Source organism: Schistocerca gregaria, chromosome 2 (genome assembly GCF_023897955.1).
Source record: "Schistocerca gregaria isolate iqSchGreg1 chromosome 2, iqSchGreg1.2, whole genome shotgun sequence".
In the NCBI taxonomy this organism is placed as follows: Eukaryota; Metazoa; Arthropoda; class Insecta; order Orthoptera; family Acrididae; genus Schistocerca; species Schistocerca gregaria.
This window is the reverse complement of record NC_064921.1, coordinates 122456688-122481615: the sequence shown is the minus strand read 5'-3', so window position 1 is coordinate 122481615 and position 24928 is coordinate 122456688. Positions and strand designations below refer to the sequence as shown.

Here is a 24928-nt window from a genome sequence, read left to right as displayed (position 1 = left end):
TGAACTCTCACAAAATTAACTCATGGAACAATTCCGATTTAAATTAAATAATGTTTTAAAATGATTTTATCACTTCTGCTCTGGTGGAAAGCTGTAAGAAAAATTTAAGTCCGCCGCGTAATGGCGACCAATTGTTGCCAGTCAGCGATCACTGCTATCGTCTTCTTGGTGGCTCAGAAATGCTAATTATTCTCTCTTTTCAGTTAAAAGATTACGATTAGTGGCTGGCATGTTCTTTAAATAATACAATGAACTCACTTTCACATATATATTTCCATCAATAGCCTGACACACCTTTTTTATCGTGTAGTCGAAAGAACAAAAAGAACATCTGCTAGCGTTCAACACTACACACAGTATACACTCCTGGAAATGGAAAAAAGAACACATTGACACCGGTGTGTCAGACCCACCGTACTTGCTCCGGACACTGCGAGAGGGCTGTACAAGCAATGATCACACGCACGGCACAGCGGACACACCAGGAACCGCGGTGTTGGCCGTCGAATGGCGCTAGCTGCGCAGCATTTGTGCACCGCCGCCGTCAGTGTCAGCCAGTTTGCCGTGGCATACAGAGCTCCATCGCAGTCTTTAACACTGGTAGCATGCCGCGACAGCGTGGACGTGAACCGTATGTGCAGTTGACGGACTTTGAGCGAGGGCGTATAGTGGGCATACGGGAGGCCGGGTGCACGTAACGCCGAATTGCTCAACACGTGGGGCGTGAGGTCTCCACAGTACATCGATGTTGTCGCCAGTGGTCGGCGGAAGGTGCACGTGCCCGTCGACCTGGGACCGGACCGCAGCGACGCACGGATGCACGCAAAGGCCGTAGGATCCTACGCAGTGCCGTAGGGGACCGCACCGCCACTTCCCAGCAAATTAGGGACACTGTTGCTCCTGGGGTATCGGCGAGGACCATTCGCAACCGTCTCCATGAAGCTGGGCTACGGTCCCGCACACCGTTAGGCCGTCTTCCGCTCACGCCCCAACATCGTGCAGCCCGCCTCCAGTGGTGTCGCGACAGGCGTGAATGGAGGGACGAATGGAGACGTGTCGTCTTCAGCGATGAGAGTCGCTTCTGCCTTGGTGCCAATGATGGTCGTATGCGTGTTTGGCGCCGTGCAGGTGAGCGCCACAATCAGGACTGCATACGACCGAGGCACACAGGGCCAACACCCGGCATCATGGTGTGGGGAGCGATCTCCTACATTGGCCGTACACCTCTGGTGATCGTCGAGAGGACACTGAATAGTGCACGGTACATCCAAACCGTCATCGAACCCATCGTTCTACCATTCCTAGACCGGCAAGGGAACTTGCTGTTCCAACAGGACAATGCACGTCCGCATGTATCCCGTGCCATCCAATGTGCTCTAGAAGGTGTAAGTCAACTACCCTGGCCAGCAAGATCTCCGGATCTGTCCCCCATTGAGCATGTTTGAGACTGGATGAAGCGTCGTCTCACGCGGTCTGCACGTCCAGCACGAACGCTGGTCCAACTGAGGCGGCTGGTGGAAATGACATGGCAAGCCGTTCCACAGGACTACATCCAGCATCTCTACGATCGTCTCCATTGGAGAATAGCAGCCTGCATTGCTTCGAAAGGTGGATATACACTGTACTAGTGCCGACATTGTGCATGCTCTGTTGCCTGTGTCTATGTGCCTGTGGTTCTGTCAGTGTGATCATGTGATGTACCTGACCCCAGGAATGTGTCAATAAAGTTTCCCCTTCCTGGGACAATGAATTCACGGTGTTCTTATTTCAATTTCCAGGAGTGTATATCTAACAATAGTAACATGAGAATTAGAAGCAGCAGAAGAGCAAGTAATAACTTTTATAGTTATACAAAGATATAAATGTTTCATTTCACCATATTCTTTACTGAGATATTGTTTATCATCTTTATTGTCTTTGCCTACCGTAGTATCGACGTTATATTTTTTGTAAATAATTTTATATTTTTTTCACATTTGACTTTCAGTCTGGTCTGTTTGTTCTTATTCAATATCTTTATACACGCTTCACACGCATTATTCTTAAACATCGCAAAAGGGACACTACAAGTACTAAATGCAATATGAGGGTACGAGTTAAAGAGAATATTACTGTTGTCAACTGTAGGCACCGTGAGAAAATGGAAACAAGACCAACAGCGCATTCATCCTGCGCATGTTCTACTGTGTACTATTTTCACTACAATACAGACACAAAGTTAACTGGGACAAGAAATTAAACTAAAGCCTCTGTAACGAACTACTGGAGATCGTGGCTGCCTTACACTGAGGTGACAAAAATCATGGGATAGCGATGTAAGGTTTCCGAGGTGATTACGGCCGCACGACAGGAATTAACAGACTGTGAACGCGGAATTTTCAGGCATTACCTCTCACCACGGACAAGGCAGTGGCCGACGGCCTTCACTTAACGACCGAGTCCTGCGGGGTTTGCGTAGAGCTGCCAGTGCTAACGGACAAGCAACAATGCGTCAGAAATCAATATGGTACGTAGGACGAACGTATCCATCAGCAGCCGCACGATATTATCCGAGCGGTTTAAGGCGCTGCAGTCATGGACAGTGCGGCTGGTCCCGGAGGAGGTTCGAGTCCTCCCTCGGGCATGGCTGTGTGTGTTTGTCCTTAGGATAATTTAGGTTAAGTAGTGTGTAAGCTTAGGGAGTGATGACCTTAGCAGTTAAGCCCCATAAGATTTCACACACACATTTATCCATCAGGACAGAACGGCAAAATTTGGCGTAAATGGGCTGTGGCAGCAGACGACCGACGCGAGTGCCTTTTGCTAACAGCACGACATCGCCTGCAGCACCTCTCCTGGGCTGGATGTAGGGTTCGAGTGTGGCGCTGCACCCACGAAGCCAGGAACCCCCTGGTTCAACTGACTCGATCATTGATTGGAAATGGTTCTATTCAGCTACTTGGAGATCATTTGTAGCCATTCACTGGGAATGATCCCAAAATACGATGGAATTTTTATCGATGAGAAGGCGGCAAGCGGCATGCTACTAGGCCACAATTTTCTGGACAATTTAATGGAATTATTTGGCCACTCAGATTGCCCGACATGAATCCCATCGAACATTTATGGGAGATAATCTAGAGGTCAATTCGTGCACAAAATCTTGAGTCGGCAACACTTTCGCAATTACAGGCGCCTACAGAGTCAACGTTGCTCAATATTTCTGCAGAGGACTTCCAATGACTTGCTGAGTCCATGTCACGTTGAGTTGGTACACTGTGTCCGACGCCATATTAGGAGGCATCCCGTGACTTATGTCAACTCAGTGTATACCATGTTGCATTGTATGTGTTGTATGTTAACTGTGGGCCTGGAAACGACGGCGAGGCTCCATCCCTGCCACAGCCGCAGTGGTCCACAACCACACCACGACTACCGCAGTCCACTTCACCCCTCCACCTCCCCACACCGAACCCAGGGTTACTGTGCGGTTCGGCCCCCAGTGGACCCTCCTCCCCCCCCCCCCCCTCCAGGAAACTTCTCACATCAGACGAGTGTAACTCCTATGTTTGCGTGGTACAGTAATGGTAGCGTATGCGTCCGTGGAGAACTTGTTTGCGCAGCAAACGCCGACATAGTGTAGCTGAGGCGGAATAAGCCCGCATTCACCGAGGCCGATGAAAAACCGCCTAAAAATAATCCACAGACTGGCCGGCTTACCGGACCTCGACACAAGTTCACCGGGCGGATTCGTGCCGGAGACCAGGCGCTCCTTCACACTCCGGAAAGCCGTGCGTAGAGCGCTCGGCTAACCGGGCCGGCGTATACCATATTACTAAGAAGGTATTCCTGAGCAACATCTGAAAGTTTGGCTGTGGACTTCTTGTTCACTTTGCATATGTTTTCATACAGGGACAAGGAAACTGCAGGCACGACGGTTAGTTACCACCTGACAATGGCCGAAGAGTGTTTGGCCAAAAGTTCGTGAGAATTTAAACATTTTAAACGGTTGAAAACCAGAAAACATATTTAAATTTATGTGACCGCGAAGTGTCTTATACGTTTCTGACAATACAGGATGTTTCACGTTCGATGCAAGGACCGTGAGCGGGGAGGAGTTTCGGGCAAGCATGCTCCGTCACAGTGCACGCCGCCTCCAATGCCTCAAAGGCACGCGGCGTGAAGGATTTAGTCCAACTTGACGACTCAGGAAAGAAAAAGAAGGGAGTGCAGGATTTAACATCCCGTTCACGTCGCAGGCCGTGGTGGCCAAGCGGTTCTCGGAGCTTCAGTCTGGAACCGCGCGACCGCTACGGTCGCAGTTTCGAATCCTGCTTCAAAACGGTTCAAATGGCTCTGAGCACTATGGGACTCAACTGCCGTAGTCATCAGTCCCCTAGAACTTAGAACTACTTAAGCCTAACTAACCTAAGGACATCACAGACATCCATGCCCGAGGCAGGATTCGAACCTGTGACCGTAGCAGTCGCACGGTTCCGGACTGCGCGCCTAGAACCGCGAGACCACCGCGGCCGGCTCGAATCCTGCCTCGGGCATGGATGTGTGATGTCCGTAGGTTAGTTAGGTTTAAGTATTTCTAAGTTCTAGAGGACTGATGATAGATGTTAAGTCCCATAGTGCTCAGAGCCATTTGAACCATATTGAACCATTCACGTCGACGTAATTAGAGCCGGAACGCAGCCTCGGAGTGTTTCAAGGTTGGAGAAGGAAATCAGTCAAGATCTTTCGAAGGAACCATCCCTACGATTGCCTCGAGCTATTTAGGAAAATCACTGGAATCTTAAATTTGGATGGCCGGATGCGGATTTGAAACGTTGTTCCCCCGAAAGCGAGTCCAGTGTGCGAATCACTGTACACCTCGCTCGGTACGAGTTATGCGCAATCCTGAAAAGGTCCGGGAAAACTGTTGCGCCATTTAACACTCCTGATTGGTATGCGAAACAGCATCTGGTGACAGATACTTGCACAAGCGGAAACAGAAACCTTACAAAGCAGTAGCAGTATATCCACTGACCAGTTCAGATATTAATGATCATCTGACATAATTCAGTGCAGGAGCGATCTATGATGTTGAACTGTAGTCTTCTTCTATTTATTTGTCAAGATTGCTATGTTAGCACAGTTACTGGATTACTAGTTTCGGCAACATGTATTGCCATCCTCAGATCCATAACAAAGATGTCGAGGTTACAGGCTTACAGTCAAGTGGTTCAAATGCCTATAAACACTATGGGACTTAACATCGGAGGTCATCAGTCCACTAGACTTAGAACTACTTAAACCTAACCAACTTAAGGACATCACACATATCCATGCCCGAGGTGGGATTCGAACCTGCGACCGTAGCAGCAGCGCGGTTCCGGGCTGAAGCGCCTAGATCCGCTCGGTCACAGAGGCCGGCTCTTACAGTCGAAAAATAAGAAAAAAGCAGTAGGACATATACATCAGCTAACTGACATATTTTCGTACCCATAAAACCGGGCAAAGGTACTTTCATCATACAATGCCTACACCACTCAACTGTGTATGTGTTGCTACTTTTTTTGTTTTGTTTTTAGTCTCTAAGCCTGTAACGTCGACATATTTTCTTTTTATAGATCAGAAAATTGCAATACATATCGCCAAAACTAGTAATCAAATGGTTCAAGTGCCTGTAAGCACTATGGGACTTAACGTCTGAGGTTATCAGTCCCCTAGACTTAGAACTACTTAAAACTAACTAACCTAAGGACATCACACACATCCATGCCAGAGGCAGGACTCGAACCTGCGACCGTAGCAGCAGCGCAGTTCCGGACTGAAGCGCCTAGAACCGATCGGCCACAGCGGCCGGCACTAGTAATCCAGTAACCGTCTTAACATAGCGATGTTGGTAAATAAATTGATTTTCAAAAGAAGACTGCAGCACAATTCAGATATTGTTGCTCGACCCCAGTACCGTAGCTGCCTCTTGCAGTCTGTGCATGATGGAGAGATTGTTTCCAGAATGAGATTTTCACTCTGCAGCTGAGTGTGCGCTGATATGAAACATCCTGGCAGATTAAAACTGTGTGCCAGACCGAGACACGACCTCGGGACCACTGCCTTTCGCCGGCAAGTACTCTACCATCTGAGCCACCCAAACACAACTCACGACCCGTCCGTACAGCTTCGATTCTGCCAGTACATCGTCTCCTACCTTCCAAACTTCACAGAAGCTCTTCTGCGAAGAGATTGTCGCTGACGAAGCACGGCTGCATTTAGCCGTGTGAGTGAGTTCGCAAATCAGTCGGATTTGCAATTCTGAGAATCCTTATCAGTTATATCAAGAGCGCCTGCATCATATGGGAAATTGAAACAATATTTGTATCCCAAGCCATAACTTCAGATGAGTACATGCAGTATATACCGTACCTTCTCTTTTCAGAGAAGAAATATCTAATGAACAGATCTACAGTTACTTGCAAGACAATGCAACATAACGCTGCGGGGTGGATCGGTCTCTCACTGTCTTTTAAACGATCTGTCCACCTACTTGAATAGGTTTCAGTTTCTCTGCCCCTTTACTATGCGATGATGGAAACTAGTTTAGCCGACAAAAGCAGCGCTGACGAAAATCCGACCAAATAACTACCACGCAAAGGACAACTCCAGTCCATGGGCAGTAGCTGTAAGTTACTTAAACTACTGCGCATTCGGGATTCTTGCATGACTTGTTTGAAAAAATGTCTAAAATTTCCTTTAAGCTGGTTTATTGTCTTTAAAACACGGAATATGACTATCAAGTCCTTGTTTAATATCTCGGGGTCAATAATGCAATGTTGCTGACTGTCTCTGTTACAACTTCACTTACGAAAGCAACCAGAAAATATTTATATGGAGATGCTATCTGTTCTTTCGTACATGTCCGAAGGAACAGATACCATCTTAATACAGTTAAAGCTAACCGGCCATCGAACCCCTTCTGTGTGGATGTACACGTATTGCCCGAACTCCTACGGGACTCGGTAAGATTGTCTGCTGCGAGTAATGAGTGTAATGGACAGGGGGACTAAAAATGTAGTGTGTTGATATTAAGTTGGGAATGTGGATCTCACGGGGAGCATGCAAGGGTAAGTCCCTGCAGTCGCACTATCCTCTGTGCCCGCGGTGGTTCAGATGGACGCTGTTCGCCCTCTATAATAAAAAACTGAGTAAAGGAATCAACGATCAACTTGAACGGATGTCTTGTGAACTCCGCCCAGACCAAACGCAGCGAACAATACCGAACAAAAATGAAAAATAAAGATGGACAGAGCGTCTGCCCTGTAAGCAGGAGGTCCCGGGTTCGAGTCCCGGTCGGGGCACACACTTTCAACTGTCCCCGTTGACGTATATCAACGCCTGTCGGCAGCGTAGGGTCTTGATTTAATTATCATTTCAGAAAATACTTAGTCTGACCTGATATTTTGAACGACTCAGTCACTGACCTACAATGACTTGAGAGTTAAACACGTTCAGTCGTTCAGTAATCTTCTTATAAAGAAGTGCTCGCCATAACGTCTTGTTATCTGCACGAAACACGCTGCACGGAGTTTATGTACGACGTGAAATGTTCACACGCAAATTCCTCCTAAAATAAACATCTTCCAAGACTCAAATTTTCACAAAATACTCAATACTGTAGTTGCTATTCGTCTACGACACGAGAACTGACCAAACGCGTGAATTTCTTCATTTTGGTACAAATTTGATCAACACGGTGTAACTAAGGTGTTTACCAGAAGACGGCTCCCGTGCGACTACCCCGACTCATATCTGAGGCACCAAGCCCTACTCAAACACGCGGGAAATGCTGAACCCTTATTGGATAGTACGTTAAGCAACCAATCAGAGCATCTCGAGCACCTTTATATTTGCGGTATTTCAAATATCAGCCAATCACATTACCACAAGCAATTTAGACTAGAAATCTCGTAATTCTGAAACTAAATAAAATTTAATGAAAGCAAACTATGATTCCTTTCCACACAATAAATTACTAATAAATTTAACACTCAACGCCCCTTCTGGCTGCCTCTTACAAAATCGAGCTCGCTCGGAGATACGTCACAAATTTCCCTGTAGCACAACAACTTTCTTATGCATATATTTACATAGTTTTAATAAAACATCACATCCTCACTTTACGTATGTCCTCCATTCACTTTCTCAGTCTCTCCTGAACACTCACGCAACCAAAACACAATGAAATAAAAATTTTCCAAAGCACTTTTAATTATGTTAGAAATCTGTGGTAATGTAACTAAAGAAAATTCCAGAAAATTAGTTTAGATGAGTGTCATGGCGGCTCCAGTGTAACACGTGTTAAGTTCGGCTCGCGAAATTTAGTCGAATTCGAAGGTGTTCTCGCAGGTGGTGTTGTCTAGTACAAGTGGAAATCGTGTAAACAACAGTGTTCTGTGCAGTAGTGCTATTTTTTTCTGTGCTCCGCCAATATCTGCGAGAAAATGGTAAACAGAAGAGTCAACAGCAGCGCGTCCAGCAGCGGGGAAGCAGCAGGTGCGGCGGGCCTGCTCCTGGCGGAAGGTGCGGCCGCGGCTCCCGGTATAGCGGAGCTGGTCCGCTCTGAGGTAAACGCTGCGCTTCGCGATAAAAACAATCTCGATCTGATAGCAGGCACCATATCAGATACTGTAACGGCAGCAGTATTGGCCAAAATGCGTGAAACTGTTGAGGCCAATAGTGCCGAAATTACAGCACTAAAAAAGTCTGTGTCTGAATACGAGAAAAAGGCACGAGAGTTGGAAGTGAAACTATCTGCCGCCACAGACGAGCTAGAACAGTACCAAAGGCGAAATAGTCTACGACTGTTTGGAGTAGCAGAAAATAAAGAAGACACGGACAACCTGCTTATACAGGTTGCGCGTGAAAAATTAGGCGTTGAAGTGACCAAGGCAGACATTGACAGGAGCCACCGGGTGGGACGAAAACTACCAGGTGCTACCAAACCTCGTCCAATAATAATTAAATTTGTGTCGTACCGAAAAAGGGCTGAGATCTTTACCCAGAAGAAGAAGTTATAGCAAGGACAGGGCTTACAATAAGGGAAGATCTGACACACGAGCGGCTAAAGATTTTAAACAGTGCCATATCCCATTTCGGTCTTCAGAATGTGTGGACTCAGGATGGCAGAGTAATCATTAAGACTGCAGCTGGAAAGAAGACGGTCACAAACATGACAGAACTAAATAGTATTAAGTGAACCTACTCGAGCCAAAAGTCAAACTTAACAGCATTTGCAAATTTTAACAGTCCTATACTCAGATATAGTCTTGTAATTGTATTAACTTTTTAATTATTTGTACCTTCAACTAATTGTTTTTGTAACTGTATTAACTTTTTACTATCTTTTTGTGTCTTTAGCTGTAGCCATTGCTTAGTTTTAGTTACTGCTAATACTTTTTTCATTTTCTCAGTTTATTCTCTTCCATTCTGTAATAGTTCTATTGCAATTATTAGCCTCTCCTTTAGTTCATTAGTCAACCATCTCTTCGGTTTAAATTGCTCATAACAAAAATCACTATCACTATCACTTTAGCAAATTTAAATCTAATTGTAGCTTCCTACGATAATCACTACCAGTATCACTATAGTACATTTCAATTTAATTCTAGCTTCCTACGATAAACTATTAAATATTAAGCTTGCTTCTCTCTGCTGGCAGCATCGGCCTCTTAAATCACTCCCCTTTCCTTTATTTCCACCCTAAGCTGTTTCAAATACTCTAATTACATCTCTCCTCTTACGACATAGGATACTCAGTGACACACAGCCGTCACCATTTTGGTCATATTCTCCCTGCACCGAATACCACTAATCCACTTTCTATACTTCCGCAACCTCAGGAAATTTCTTGCAGTCGCCTTTCTTTCGGCACTCGCGGAGTCACAAACAGGGCGCGCAAAATCTCGGACACCCCTGTATTATGTCACTTGGCGGAAACACCGGCCAGTGCCCCTAGCGGCAGGTAGTGCCTAACAAAGGGACAAACCAGTCTGCCACCCTACTCCAGGCTGCTCAGCGGAACGCGTCCGAGCTTTTAGCAGCTCACTGCAACATTCAGTCTTTACCTGCGCATTACGAAGAACTTAGCCTCCTCTTCAACCAACTAAACTACCACGTAATCCTCTTATCCGAAACGTGGTTGAAACCACACATATCCTCTGCATCTATTCATCTCCCAGGGTACACATTTCTTAGGGCAGACAGATAAAAAAAGCGAGGTGGCGGGGTCGGCGCATATATACGAACAGATCTCAAAGCGAAAGTCTTATGTACGTAAAATCCTGCTGAAGAAAAAGAGGCTGAATTCATGTTCATTGAAATAAATATACAAAGACGGAAATTCTTGACTGGCGTCGTGTACAAGCCGCCAAAAATAAGCTCAATGAGTTCCTTCCAGTCGGAATTACATTCACTCCAGTGTCAATACTAACATGTCATCGTAATGGGTGACTTGAACATAGACCTGCTAAGAGACACTTCCTCCGCAATAAACCTAAGAAGATTGTTTAGTTGCAATAGCATGAACATTCTTCCATTACAGCCTACACACCATACGGCGCACAGTCATACTCTTATAGACGTGATCGCAACGAAACAGACTGAGAAAGTAAGAGATGTTGGTCAATCATCGGCCCCTGGCCTCGTAGCACATGATGTAATATTCCTGGCCTACTCTGTGCAGCCCCCCAGGATCAAATCGCGTTACATAACTTGTAGGAACATGGAACGTATTGACCTTGACGCTCTAACAGCCGATTGCTCAGAAATCTCATGGCATCAAATAATCAGAGAACCTACAATCGACGGCAAAATTAATGAACTTGGTGATAAACTCACTGCCCTCTATGACAAACATGCACCTGTGCGCACAGTCCGTGTAAAAAAATCTCCTGCTCCATGGCTGACAGCTGAATTATGTCAAATGATGACTAATAGGGATGCTGCCCACAGGCGTTTCAAGGCAGATCCGAAACCCGAGCGTTTCGAAGAATATAGAAAGCTACGGAACAGAGTGAAACAAAGCATTCGCAATGCCAAAATCAGGCTCGCTCGCTCCCTTGTATGCAGCGATCTGACACCCAAGACTCTGTGGAAGAATCTCCCTAGCTTGGGGGTCGGAAAGGCAAAATCGGAAACTACTTTTCATGTGTCAGCTAACGAATTAAATGAATTCTTCTCTGCACCTCTGAATACCAGCACGGCTGATAATTACCGTCCACAAGAATCCCCAAACAGGATAACTAACAACGTTACCTTCCATCTAAAACATGTAACAACAAATACGGCAAGAAAATCAATAATGAGAATCTCTTCTGATGCAATAGGCAACGACAGTATCGGTATAACCATGATTAAGAATGTTGCCGATATTTTAGTTCCTGTCTTAACTGACATATTTAATTTTTCCCTCGTGAACGGAATATACCCCACTGCATGGAAAAGAAGCATAATTCGACCCATCCCTAAGGTCGAAAACCCACAAGTGCCTAGTGATTACCGACCAATTAGCATACTGCCTGCTGTTTCCAAAGCACTTGAATATATTGTTCATGACCAAATCACTGAACACTTGCATGAATTCAGTCTATATGACAGATTTCAATCCGGTTTCCGTAAACATCACAGCACAAACACTGCTCTAATTAAAGTAACTGATGACCTGAAATACGCCATCTACAATCGAAAGGCAACAATATTGACGCTACTGGACTTCAGCAAAACTTTTGACACTTAACTTTGACATATTACTCAGAAAAAATGCAACAGCTTAACTTCTCTGATAGTGCAGTGAGATGGTTTGAAAGCTACTTAAAAGACAGACAGCAATGTGTTGTCTGCACAAATGAAAAATCTTCCTGGAAACATGTTTCTTTGTCAACGATATTTCGTCGGTTTTGTCCTCCTGTAAACATCATTTCTATGCCGACGACCTCCAGCTCTACCTAAGCGTCAGACCTGAAGACGTAAACACTGCAATCGCTCTGATGAATGATGATCTGTCTTCAGTAGTGACATGGGCGAAAAACCTGGGGCTTAAATTAAATGCAAAAAAGACGCAAGTAATCTTAATAGCCCATCAGAAATTAATAAGTTCAGATTTCCGCGAACGGCTACCTCCTATTCTGCTCGAAGGTACTCCAATACCATATCAGAAAACAGTGAAGAACTTGGGTGTAACTTTGGACGAGCATCTCAACTGGGCGGAGAATACAGTCGCAGTGTGCCGAAAGACGTCTGCTTGTCTCTATGCTCTCAAAAAGTTTCGGAACATATTCCCACAGGACTTGAAACGCCAGCTCGTGCATGCACTCCTTCTACCGAACCTCCACTATTGTGATGTGATTCAACAAGGCATGAGTAGTGAAAACAAAAGACGGCTAGAGCTAACCATGAATGCCTGTGTGCGTTACACCTGCAACATTCGCCGATATGATCATGTTAGTGCTTCATACTTCGAGCTAGGGTGGCTGCAGCCGGACAAACTGCGTGACTAGCACACTCTGTCTACTTCACCGACTCCTCGTCGCGCAAGCACCCCAGTACCTAGCTTCAGAGATTAAAAACCTGTCATGCCATCATAATCGAAACACGAGGTCACTCTTATCTGGTATCCTAACTGTGCCCACTCACAAAACAAAAACTTTTGCAAACTCCTTCTCAGTTGCCGCTGTCCGCCTCTGGAACAAACTGCCCCTTACCTGGAGGAAAATTCAATCTACTGTTGCTTTTAAGAAGAAGTTGAAGCATTTCCTACTATCATCCACATAAAATTCTCCACAAAATTAATGTGCAAGGCCAATCCTCTCATCTGTCAAATAGCAAAGCTAGCGTCTCCTATCTTGCTCCTGAGATGCCTTCCACTTCATCTATCTCTATTAGCCACGCAGTCTTCTTTTCCTTTATATTTTCCTTAATCATGTTTCATCATGTCTGTCTATTCTTCTCCTCCCTTCACCATGAGTCTCCCTCATACTCCCTGCTGCCAGCACTCCTATCTAAAATCTTTCACTTCAATAATGTATTTTTCGAGGTGTACCTTTCTAATTGTTTCTCACGTTTTGTATTAGATGTAGTTTAACATGCCTACTAAAACATATGACTGTAAAATAAGTAGAATGCCTGGTTAGATGCAAGAGAGGGCCTGATGGCCCTAATCTTGCCAGGTTAAATAAATAAATAAATGTATCCTTCTGGTTGTGGTTTTAATTGGTACTACAGATGAATACATTCCAGGCCTTAACTCAGGTTCACAACGCCAACAGGGTTATTATGTGTTTCAGGTAAAAGTTTATATCTCCAAAAGCATTAAAGTTACTGTTTTGAAATTTTGACAGTATGATTGTGTGTTAAGCATAGAATTTGGTATACTAAGTATGAAAAAGATTGGTTAATATTTAATAGTGCTTCTTTACATTCATAGAGAGTATGTGTAACGCACTGCACGAAGCGCTAGTTAAGAACGCGGCTCGCTCGGCCCAGTAGCCAGCGTGAGAACCGAAATCTGCTCTCCTCCTGCTTCCACGGCAAGCTATGCTTTCCAAGCAAGATGACAAACCGTAATAATTAGCTACATTACAAGCATACAGCGCCTGTGCGTGTATGATTGTATTTCGAGATGTTTCCATGGCAGAAACTATCCTGATGAGAACTCCTGCGTCTACTATTCTGCCATTTTATGTACTCCAACAAATGCAGTCGCGAGTCACCAGGAAAAAAAACACTTCAGTATCAGTCTCACGATCATGCACTGACTACAAAAGCTACTTGCAGTTAGATGCTAAACAACAGTATCCTAATTCGTCAGCCGATAAACTGCCGTTACTTCATAAGATTCCAGTTCTTCGAATGGAAGGGTTTGGGTTTGGCGAATGCCTGGAAAATGTTACCTGCTGTCATGTGTAGTGCCAACAGTGAAGTAAGGAGGAGGTGGTGTTGCGGTATGGGGGTGTCTTTCTCGGTTAGGCTGTAGTCCTCTAAAAGGAAACGCTAAATACGGGAGGATATGAACACATTTAACAGCATTTTGTATTGCACAGAGTAGAGAACAGTTTCGAGATGATGACTGTATCAGCATGACAATCTACTCTTTCATAATGCAGCATCTGTGAGGCAATGGTTTATTGACAGTAACATTCCTGAAATGTATTGACCTGTTCAAAGTCCCGACCTAAGACGTCTGAAATTATTTAGAGTGTCGTATTCGCTCCAGACCCTTCGTCCAACATCACCTTCTCTGTTTTCAGTTCTTGAGGAAGAATTGGGTGTCATTCCTCCGCAGACATTCAGCCACCTAATCAGAAGAGTCGCCAGCAGAGTGTGAGCCGTCATAATGAAAGTGGGTGGACTCACCCCTTGTTAATATCCACTAATACATGTCCAGATACTTCGGAGTCGATGGTGTATACCTCCCTTTCATCGTACAGTAATGAGCCAATCGAAATGATGTGTCTGACATTCTGTTCAGCGCGAACACACCATCATTTGACACAGACGTTGTCTGTTGTTCTGTTCCAGTGAAGACTAACGCGAATGGGCCCTAAAATTCATACGCCACTTGCCTCTCGTCACGGCGTCGATGGCGATCGGTGTCCATATACAGCATTGCAACCTCTTGTGAAATTCGCTTGGTGTTCGTTTGGCTGAGGTGTACGTGAGAGAGGACGAATAAAGTTCGCCTTGCGTGCCAGAAGTTGCCAAAGATCACCGATACTACCTCGCTGCATGTCCATGTGGATCTTGCTCACTTGCGAATAGGCTGCACAGTTGTGTGTGTGTGTTTGTGTTTGTGTTTGTGTTTGTGTTTGTGTTTGTGTTTGTGTTTGTGTTTGTGTTTGTGTTTGTGTTTGTGTTTGTGTTTGTGTTTGTGTTTGTGTTTGTGTTTGTGTTTGTGTTTGTGTGTGTGTGTGTGTGTCTAAGTTTAGATGTTACTGACACCTTGTCGCACTGGACAGACACTGAGATATTCTTAGGTAGTTAGTTAAATCCCAATCTCTTTATAGGGATATTATGGAACAGTAACTTATTTGATCCACTGACCGTACATATCTTACGTAGCTCGTTTGCAAAACAAAATTCCGCTACCTTCTTTCAAATGCCCGCGTCTAACCACGCATGTGTATCCGAAGATTAGTAATATTATTATTTAGGCAGTTTGTTATCTCCTCCAGCAGTCAAACTGTGGGCACTCAATAATATTCATACTTCAAAAAATTATCTTCAAAACTGAATTACATGAGTTTGAAAGAAACATTCTCTTCATCGGTTTGTTTCGGTTACTGTTCCAACTGAGGATTAGTGTAACACCAAGATTAGCGAGTGCAGTTATCTCTGCGTGCAGAATTGAAAAAGTGTCAAGTCAATAAAATTAAACCGTGTGATTCATCATCAATTGAATAATAAGACTGATGATTTTTGATTGTTTTACCTTATCAGGGTCCCTGTACTTTCCAGATATTTCAGTATTCACAGTTCATAACAATTTATCGTGATCTTGCTAAGTCAGGGCTTGAATACCACTTTCCTTTGACTTCGTAATAGACTTCAAATATCCATTCCGAAAAAATTTGCTCGTTTTCGTGATCTTCAGACACATCTCAGTACAAATAAACTGGATTCATTAATTTCGAAAATAATTCAACCCATTAACGCTTTTATCTGTTTTTACGAAGACACAAAACGTTTTATATCATAACACTATTTGCAGACAACTACCACGAGAGTGATTTAACATACACTGATGTAAAACATTAGACCACTGCCCACTGCGAGGTTGGATGCCGCCTGGGGCCCTATTCTACATCGTTCATACCGATCGGTGCAGTAGGTTAGTCTCAGTAGTGACGTCGTTTTGGGTTCTTTATCCGAATTTCCTATTCCGTAAGCTTCTGAGACCTGTTACCGAACGATCCTCCCGCTAATTTTTCGACAACCGTACCGTGAGATTTTGAATTTCGGTATGGCCCTGCTGTTCGGTTAGATGTGGTTTACTTACACCTATAATTTGTTATTTTATACATATTTTAGTTTTGGATTTAGTGACTGTGTTACTAAAGAATCACCAGAGGATGAGTCCGGTTGGAAACTGAGTTCATAACAGGCTATTTTCCTTTGTTAGAAATATGGTTAGATTAGGTTGTTACTGTTAATGATTACAACATCTAAAAAAAGTTTTCAGTCCATATTCTCTCAAAATACCTGTTATTTTTATGCAATTAAGAGTTTAGAGATCATTAAATATCAAGACATATTACCTGAGAGTTAGCTGAAATTACGATTGACTTGAGCGTACTCTTTTCCGCAAATGGTTTACATATTAACTATCGAAACACGTTTAAAACTTTTAAGTGACAATGCAAAGGAATTTTGTGAAGTCTGATAGAGGAAAACTTCCGAAATTTCGTAAATTTACTGCTTACACCCACATGATTCGGCAAAGAAGTCAGCATGCGTCTCTCTCGAATGTAGTTACATAAAATAAAGCGTAGGACATGTATGAATTGTCGTAGCGAAGTTGGTATGGCGACGAACTGCCGTAGCCAAGGGCGTAGGTTCGTATACCGCTGGATGTGAAAATATTTTTTTCCGCTTCGTGTTTGTAACATATTCTGAGACGACTTCGTTAATCGTCAAAGTTAAGTATTTTTCTGAACTATTTGTTGTAATTTACACGTAAGAGCTCGCTTTCTCAGTAACGAGTATCTCCGATTTCGTGACTTCCAAATGTTTAAGAAATCAAAGATGAAATTACTGTGCATGAAACAACTGACAGTGACATTTATACTACTTCATGACACAAATAATCCACAATTTTTTACGAAATACGTAGCAATTTCCGAGAATGTGGTCAGACAGGAATCTAAGAGCACAACGTAAATTAGTGTGAATGAAACTAGCAGAAGCCGTCTTTATACTCTAGCCTGTCAGAAGTTTTATCTGCGATCGAATCCTTAACAATAGTCCTTAACAATAGTGGACAGAGATGAAAGGTTTCCTCCACAATATTTTCAGACTATACCACCATGTGTGAAACATTTTGATTCATCAAATTCATGTTATAGACTACAACGAACTATAGCTGCACTCGCCACAGGCTGTCGAAAAGGCGATTTTTTAAATTTTGTTTTTATGAACCAAATCGTTGATTTATCATACAGTGAAGTGGTCTACTTCACCATTTAGATCTCTAGGAGCGCGTTGCAGCCACATTATCTGCAACTTCTTATTGTTCGTCCCATAGTGCTCAGAGCATCTTATTGTTCGACACTCTGTTAAGCAATTTTTCAGTTCGTGGAGATGTGTTCCATCTATGCATCTAATTGAAGGCAGTTTATTCCCATACGCGTTTCACTTCCTTTATTTGCGAAGCATCATCAGGAATAAGGGAAGCGAAATGCGTATGGCAATAAGCAAACTGCCTTCAGTTAGTTGCATCGACGAAACGTACAGCCATGAATTTTGAAGCAACTAAGGAACGACGAAAAACAGAAAAAGTGACGAATTTTTCGGGTGTTTCTATAGATATATTTGTACAATGTGGTACTACACTCCATTCCTAACTCATATTCCGAAACGTAAAATCCAAAACAAGACGTCAATGTGAACGTGAATAACATGACATAATGGAACATTTACAACAGTTTCCAGAACACAGTCAATATTCTATCATTCTCATGCATTCATGGAAGCTTGTGGTCAAATTTGAGCAGCATTACTTACTCTAATCACACTTTTCGGTACTGTGAAGAATGGCATGCCTGTGTCAGCTGCTAGCTGCTTAGAGTTGTGTGGTGCTGCAGTGCGCAAGGGCGGACCTGAGGCAGATTGAATTTCATTGGTTGGCAAGACTAGAACTGACAACAGCGTTTCGGTTCGCTAGGACCCTTCGGCAACGCTTTCGAAAGGCTTACTGTTGGTGTGTGATATCTTATGGGACTTAACTACTAAGGTCATCAGTCCCTAAGCTTACACACTACTTAACCTACATTATCCTAAGGACACACCCATGCCCGAGGGAGGGCTCGAACCTCCACGGGGACCAGCCGCACAGTCCATGACCGCAGTGGCCGCACAGTCCATGACCGCAGTGCCTCGGACCGCTCGGCTAATCCCGCGCGGCTGGCTTACTGTTAGGTTTCTGTTTCGAAAAAAAAGACCGACTAGTGTGCTCGCGTACCGAACCGATCGGCAAAATGGCGAAAAGATACAGAATAGGGCCCCTGCGGGCACGTGATGCGTTATGAAAAGTGCACAAGCGCAGCAAAGACGGATGGGCATCACCCTAGCAAAGACATGAGCTCCAAATGGGGAAATCCACTGAGATCACCGACGGGTGATTATTATTACGAAAAGCCTGTAAACGAGTACATCGAATACGGCGAAGCTCATCGAATGTTCGTGCACTATTGTCGTGAGCATCTAGACGCAGAGGTGGATAGTAAAACTATCACTAGGTGCTAAATGGTTGAACGTCCACGACTCTTCACAGAACATGGGGTTCGGAGGCTTGTCTGCTCTGTAAAGTAGAATAGATGGTGATATGGGGCATCTCTGCCGAAACAGTGTTTTGGAGCACACCGTACTCGTAGAACGTGACGTCAACATTTCGTACGAGGTTGGAGATCCTGTCAGCTGCTGCGTAGCTGCTGTGCCCTTCATGTAACATCAAAAAGAAACAAATACACACATTTGTAGTACTTACAAAAAATCGACAATATTTAAAATTAATAAACTCGGGCGGGCATATACCCAAAGGTCGTTGCTGCCATCTAGTGGAGCTTCACAGCAGATCAAACCCACGTCTTCACATGCCGGTCCAACGACAGCGTCATTTACGATTGCACTGGGCATGGTTCCATCGGGATTCGGCCTTCCAGCAATGGAAACTTGTCGGCGCTTCGGGTAAATCACATTTTTACTACAGTAGGTCGATGGTCGTCTCCATAAATGCTGTCATTGAGGCGTACGGCGGCTCGAGACGTGCAGCGCGCCCGGACATTATAATGCTCTGGAAGACATTCTCTTAGGCTTGCATGGGACATGTGGGAGTAATCAAAGACACGCTGACAGTTGCGAATAACCTGCATCCCGTCACACACGATGTCTTTCCCGATGGCGATGTCATCTTTCAGCAGCATAATTGTCCATGTCTCGGAGTCGTAACCGTGCTAGAGTCGTTTGAGCAGCATTATATTTAACTCAGGTTGATGTACCGGCGACCAGATTCGCCTGATGTGAATCCTATGTAACCCATATCTGCGCCGCTATCGGGCGCCATCAGCGCGTATGCAAATGAGCGGCCCGTTATTTACGCGAATTACATGACCTGTGCGTACACATCTAATACCACGTACCTCCACAAACATATCAACAAATATAGGATCTTTCATACATAGAATCGGTGACGTATTTCGTATAAAAGACGGGCAAACAAGCAGGTGGCCATAATGTTTTGGCTCATCAGTGTACACGCGTCTGCAAGCGTGGCTATTATAGAACGGCTGTCATCGAACTGAACAAAAATCATTTCACTTTTCGGTCTGAAACAGTTTTAGACTGTTTTCTTAACGTACGTCACAGCATCTAAGGGAAGCTTCCGGCATCTTCTTCTTGCGCGCGGTCGTCGTCTCTTTGAAGGCTCCGTACAGTGACGTCAACATTTCGTACGAGGTTTGAGGTCCCTTCAGCTGCCGCGTAGCTGATGTGCCCTTCATATAACATCAAAAAGAAACAAATACACACATCTGTAGTACTTCAAAAAAAATCTACAATATTTAAAATTAATAAACTCGGGCGGGCATGTAACCAAAAGTCGTTGCTGCCACAATTGGTACAGAAAAAAGCCCTATATCATCACAGAGTGTAAGTTCGATGAGCTTCTTTTACACGATACTACGCCTAGCGCTGTTTTGTGAAGTAGCAGACTACGGTTTCAAAGCACCAAATGGTTGTTGGGTCGCAATCTGCGAAAGCCCACACGCATGAAAGTGTGTGTGCAACTGAGCCGCATGGCAAGCAAGTGGTGGGAAACGAGTGCCCTAGCGCGGGTTGGCCACAAAGATGGAGAGCTGTAAGCCTGCCCACCCCCTCCCCCCTCCCTCCGCGATGTTGGTTCCTGCGCAAATGGGGAAAAAGCAACGCTCACAGCATACATTAAGCACCCTGTTTTTGTGGGTGGTCCACACTAGCGCTGTTGATATTTTAAGAATATCGGGAATCGGATATGTCCATATTTAAAAACTTATCATCATCAGCTCGAGATGAATCGGGAAATAGTTTCGATATACCTGAAATTTTTATCGATGTATCGGGGAAACGTATTGATATATCGACGTTAAAAATATCGACATACCGGCCTATAAAAATATCGGTTGCACATTGCAAATATATTGCCGGCCTTAGAGCTATAAATTTAAACAGTGATTTATTACTAGGTATTCTGTACATGAACAAGTTATCAGCCTGCTTATCCCCCTTAGAGCAAGAATTGAAAGGAAAACGATGCACGTTGACGCTTGGCGATAACCACTTTACTAGCCCCACGGGGTAGCCGCGCGGCCTAGGGCGCCTTGCCATAGTTCGTGCGGCTCCCTCAGTCAGAGGTTCGAGTCCTCCCTCGGACATAGGTGTGTGTGTTGTCCTTAGTGTAAAATAGTTTAAATAGTGTGTAAGCTTAGGGACCAATGACCTCAGCAGTTTAGTCCCATAGGAACTTACGACCGTTAGCCATTAATCACTTTGCTAACAATGCTAACAACATGTAAATGGCACAATAAAAGGCTTCCGATGGGTACGGATTGGATTGGATTGTTTGGGGGAAGAGATCAAACTGCGAGGTCATCGGTCTCATCGGATCAGGGAAGGGCGGGGAAGGACGTCGGCCGTGCCCTTTCAAAGGAACCATCCCGGTATTTGCCTGGAGTGATTCAGGGAAATCATGATCGCCGCACGCGGTATTGAACCGTCGTCCTCCCGAATGCGAGTCTAGTGTGCTAACCACTGCGCCACCTCGCTCGGTCGATGAGTACGTTGTTCGGTTTCGTCACATATGGAATGTCCAGAACACTTCATGACGACTTCCCTGATCTTTTTATTATTATTAATATTATTTCTGCAAACGACCCAGCAGTGGTAATATCAAAATTGCGCGATGAAGTTGCAGTTTCTAAGGGGTCAACCGCCCCTTATGTATTGAGAATAACATATCTTTGCCGCTCGCAGGTCGCAGTAGGTACTCGTGATAGTCGAGCACCCAGTGCGCCAGAGGGTAGCCAGTGTTAAGACACCGAACGAGTAAGTTGTTGGCTGCGAAGCGAGCAGGGTGAATTTCGGCAAGATGGGCGACAGCGTTTACAATTGTTTAACGGCTGTGTGGGTGGTCTCGCGGTTCTAGGCGCGCAGTCCGGAACCGTGCGACTGCTACGGTCGCAGGTTCGAATCCTGCCTCGGGCATGGATGTGTATGATGTCCTTAGGTTAGTTAGGTTTAAGTAGTTCTAAGTTCTAGGGGACTGATGACCACAGCAGTTGAGTCCCATAGTGCTCAGAGCCATTTGAACCATTTGAACGGCTGTGTGTGCCACCCAAGGCCTTGGGCCTGACCTCCAGCTATTACGTAAATGACGTTAATTGAGTGGTTTGTTTGATGTTTTTATGTGTTCATTTGTGCACCGTTATTACGTGCAACCGCGCCGGACACCCACGATTTGGGTAGATGTGAGGATTGTGTATTCAGTGCCACATGAGGAATATTGGCGTGTGACAATATTAAGTGGCGACCTATTAAGCGTAAACAATTACTACTTTGTCAGACGAAGGGAATAACTGCCCCAATCGTGCTGCTTAGACAAAAGTTGTAGAACATTAACTACAATTTTGTACCGATTATTGATACCTGACATCCTAATTAGCTGTGTGGGATTTGATAGGAAACAAGCCCTGTGCAAGTATTAACCGATCAGCCTTTATCAGTTGCTCACGGTCAAACTATTTTAAACTGTTAGGCTATAATCCACTAGTCAATAACGATAGGTTTTAATAGGGAGTGTTTCAAGTTTCTGTTGGTAGCGCCGAGCGCGGATGACGGCAGCATTTCCCCTGACACGTTTCCGCCCACCGAAAAGACCAATCATTAGATTTAGATTTTTCTCCATTTTGATTTTTGTTCATCATTTTCAGCAACTGTTTTTGAAGAATGCCGATGTGAAGTAATAGCACACTAGCTGCTTTCAAAAAAAAAAAAAAAAAAAAAAAAAAAAAAAAAAAAAAAAAAAATTAACGCAACTTGTGTGCTATTTCTTCAATCGGAAATCTTGTTATTGTATTCACCCCGCCAACCCCAGTGCAATCGAACTGCTTCTTTGTACCCCTATGCTATCTTCACACAGTGAAAGAGAAAGACTGACATGATGAAAGCTCAAAAAGGTAAGATTAAAATTAACAGCAATAGCAGCCCTCAGTCGAAAAAAAAAGTCTTTTGACCTAGGTTTGCACTGATACAAGTGCCTTCATCAGAAATAAAACTCTCAGATTGGCATGTCACGTATTAATACCGAAACCTAGGTCAAAAGACTCCTTTGTTGCGACCGAGGGCTGCTATTGCTGTTAAATTAACTTTCTGAACGGTCGCTGACCACGCAGCCATGTTCAAAACTTTAAGTAGTAAGATTCCTTCACGCAATGAAAGTAAAATTATGTTCTCCTACTATTTCAAAATAACAGCCTCGAAGATTTACCTATAATTGCGAAAAAACGTTATATAAAATGAAAATATCGGCACTCGATATTGCCATTTCGATATCAATATTGCGTAAACAGAAATACAGTCCATGCATATCGATACTTTTATGTAGGAAAATCGATATATCTGTGTATCGATATTGTCAGAAACTCTAGTCCCCTCTGTACACTAAATCATGTCTTCAGTTCCATGCAGAAACTGAGCCAGTCATAAGACGAGGTTTTGTGCTGCCTGCAGGATGGCGCTGTTCGTGTTCTTCGTGGTGTGCAACGGACGCCTCCGCAAGAGCATATGCGCGACCATCTCCTGCGCGACCTTCAGCAGCTACAGCAGCAGCACCGGAACTGGCTACAGCCGCTCTCCGCATGCCAGCAGCAACACGCGCATCAACAACTCTGTGTCTGACATCCCACCGGTGCGAAGTCGACGGAACGTAGGAATGCGGGACGAGTTAGAGCTCTCTGGCACGGATGGCGGACCATACACGAGGAAACACCCTGGAAGATACTCGTGAAAACAAACACCCCTTTATACAAGGGGTGGCCAATAACCTTACCTTTGGCAGCCTCAAACTTACGGAACCGATCAAAGTGAGCCGTATTGTCTGCAAACTAATAGGAACATTTTTCTTTCAATTGCAGTGATAAACATGTTTATTGTTTTAATTAAATGTCTAGCACACGATATCTCATCAACAATTTTCTGCATATTTGTTTTGGCATAAAACAGAAATAACTTGTGCAATATTCTGTTTTATAAAGCCCCATTTGTGTAAGGCTTCTTCGCTTTTGCAATAGGAAAAACCAAGTTGAAGCCAGCTTCGGTTCTATAAACCTTGTGAAAACTGTATTCTGTTCATGAAGTTTTTCTTTAACTTGTGTAATTTTAAAATTTTCAGAACTGAGACAATCTTTGAGCCCAATTTTGTTCCTTTACTTTATGACCGATTTAGTTTTTCGTACAACCTATGCTATGAGTGTAGGGTGAAAAAGTTCCGAGCTTTTCCGCTCTAATAATTTAGTCATTTGAGTGCTAACATTTCGATATTCTCATGTAAGAGTATTTCATTTTTTTTAACATTTAAAATCTTAAAATAATTTACCATATCAGTGTATATGTCAAGAGTTGCATTCCTAATGTCTGTATTGTTACACAGATGTTCATCTGAAGATGTGGCTTTTAGTACCGCGAAACCGGTAGTGATCCATTAGTAAAGGACTAAATACAGCTGAAGTGGTTTATTAATACCCAAGACGATTTAGTTTTATGCGATCACGACCAGTTCCCTGTGTTGCAGTTGCAAGGACAGTATGATGCCGATGATCTGACAAGGAAGGTCACTGGCTTTTATCATGGCTTTATTTTATTTATTTATTTACATTTTCTTAATGATCTGTGCTCTAGTTCAGCCAACAGTGTCATTCTGTCACGTCCATCTGAAGTGTGCACTTCAGGCTGTAGACAGAACATGCGGCGTTGACAATGACGTTAGTTATATGTGAAAGTACTTATCAACTGTAATGTTCATTATACGGTATGTCGAATAACCGTACACATGCAGTAGCCATTGCATTATTTTTCTAAGCATACGATTTTTTATGAGGAGAGAAGCTGAAACTGGGGTCCGATGTGGTGCTTACCCCAGCATTGCCAGTTGCCAGAGTAGGCAATTGCTGGATTGCGTGGAGCCTCTGCGCAGAACGCATCACACACGACCAGTCTTCTTACTCGGTACTGTCATGATGGTGTTTCAGATTACTGGAGTCGAACTCTGACAATGTTATTTGACACAATACACACTGATTTAACACTCTCTCTACAAAAACAAATTCCTCTTCCAACTCTTTATTCAACACACTAGTCTGCCTCTTCATATTTACGGTTCTTAGACAGAACTGTAATCATAATTTTATTCAAATGATGTTACTGTATGTAGTACAACAATAACATTATTCGGTACAAGAGTGACTGACTAAAAACTGTAACAATATTATGAAAAGGATAGTTGCTACTCACCACATAGCGGAGATGCTGAGTCCCAGAAAGTCACAACAAAAGGACTATTGGGAAGTGAGCTTTCAACCAACAAGGCCAGACTCTGTCTGGCTTCAGGTGCCAAACACTGTGGTCATGTGTGTATGAGTTGCGTTTGCGTGAGTGTGTGTAT

General features: G+C 44.0%; 1 protein-coding gene across 1 annotated transcript in view; it reads left to right on the top strand.

The window, feature by feature from the left end:
* LOC126336488 (latrophilin Cirl-like) overlaps positions 1 to 24590 on the top strand; it is a 254196-nt gene extending 229606 nt beyond the window's left edge. Inside the window, exon 14 of the mRNA XM_050000231.1 lies at positions 22999 to 24590. Coding sequence (XP_049856188.1) covers positions 22999 to 23275 — 277 coding nt within the window. The 3' untranslated portion in view covers positions 23276 to 24590. The remainder of the gene's footprint in view (positions 1 to 22998) is intronic.
* The last annotated feature ends 338 nt before the right edge of the window (positions 24591 to 24928 follow it).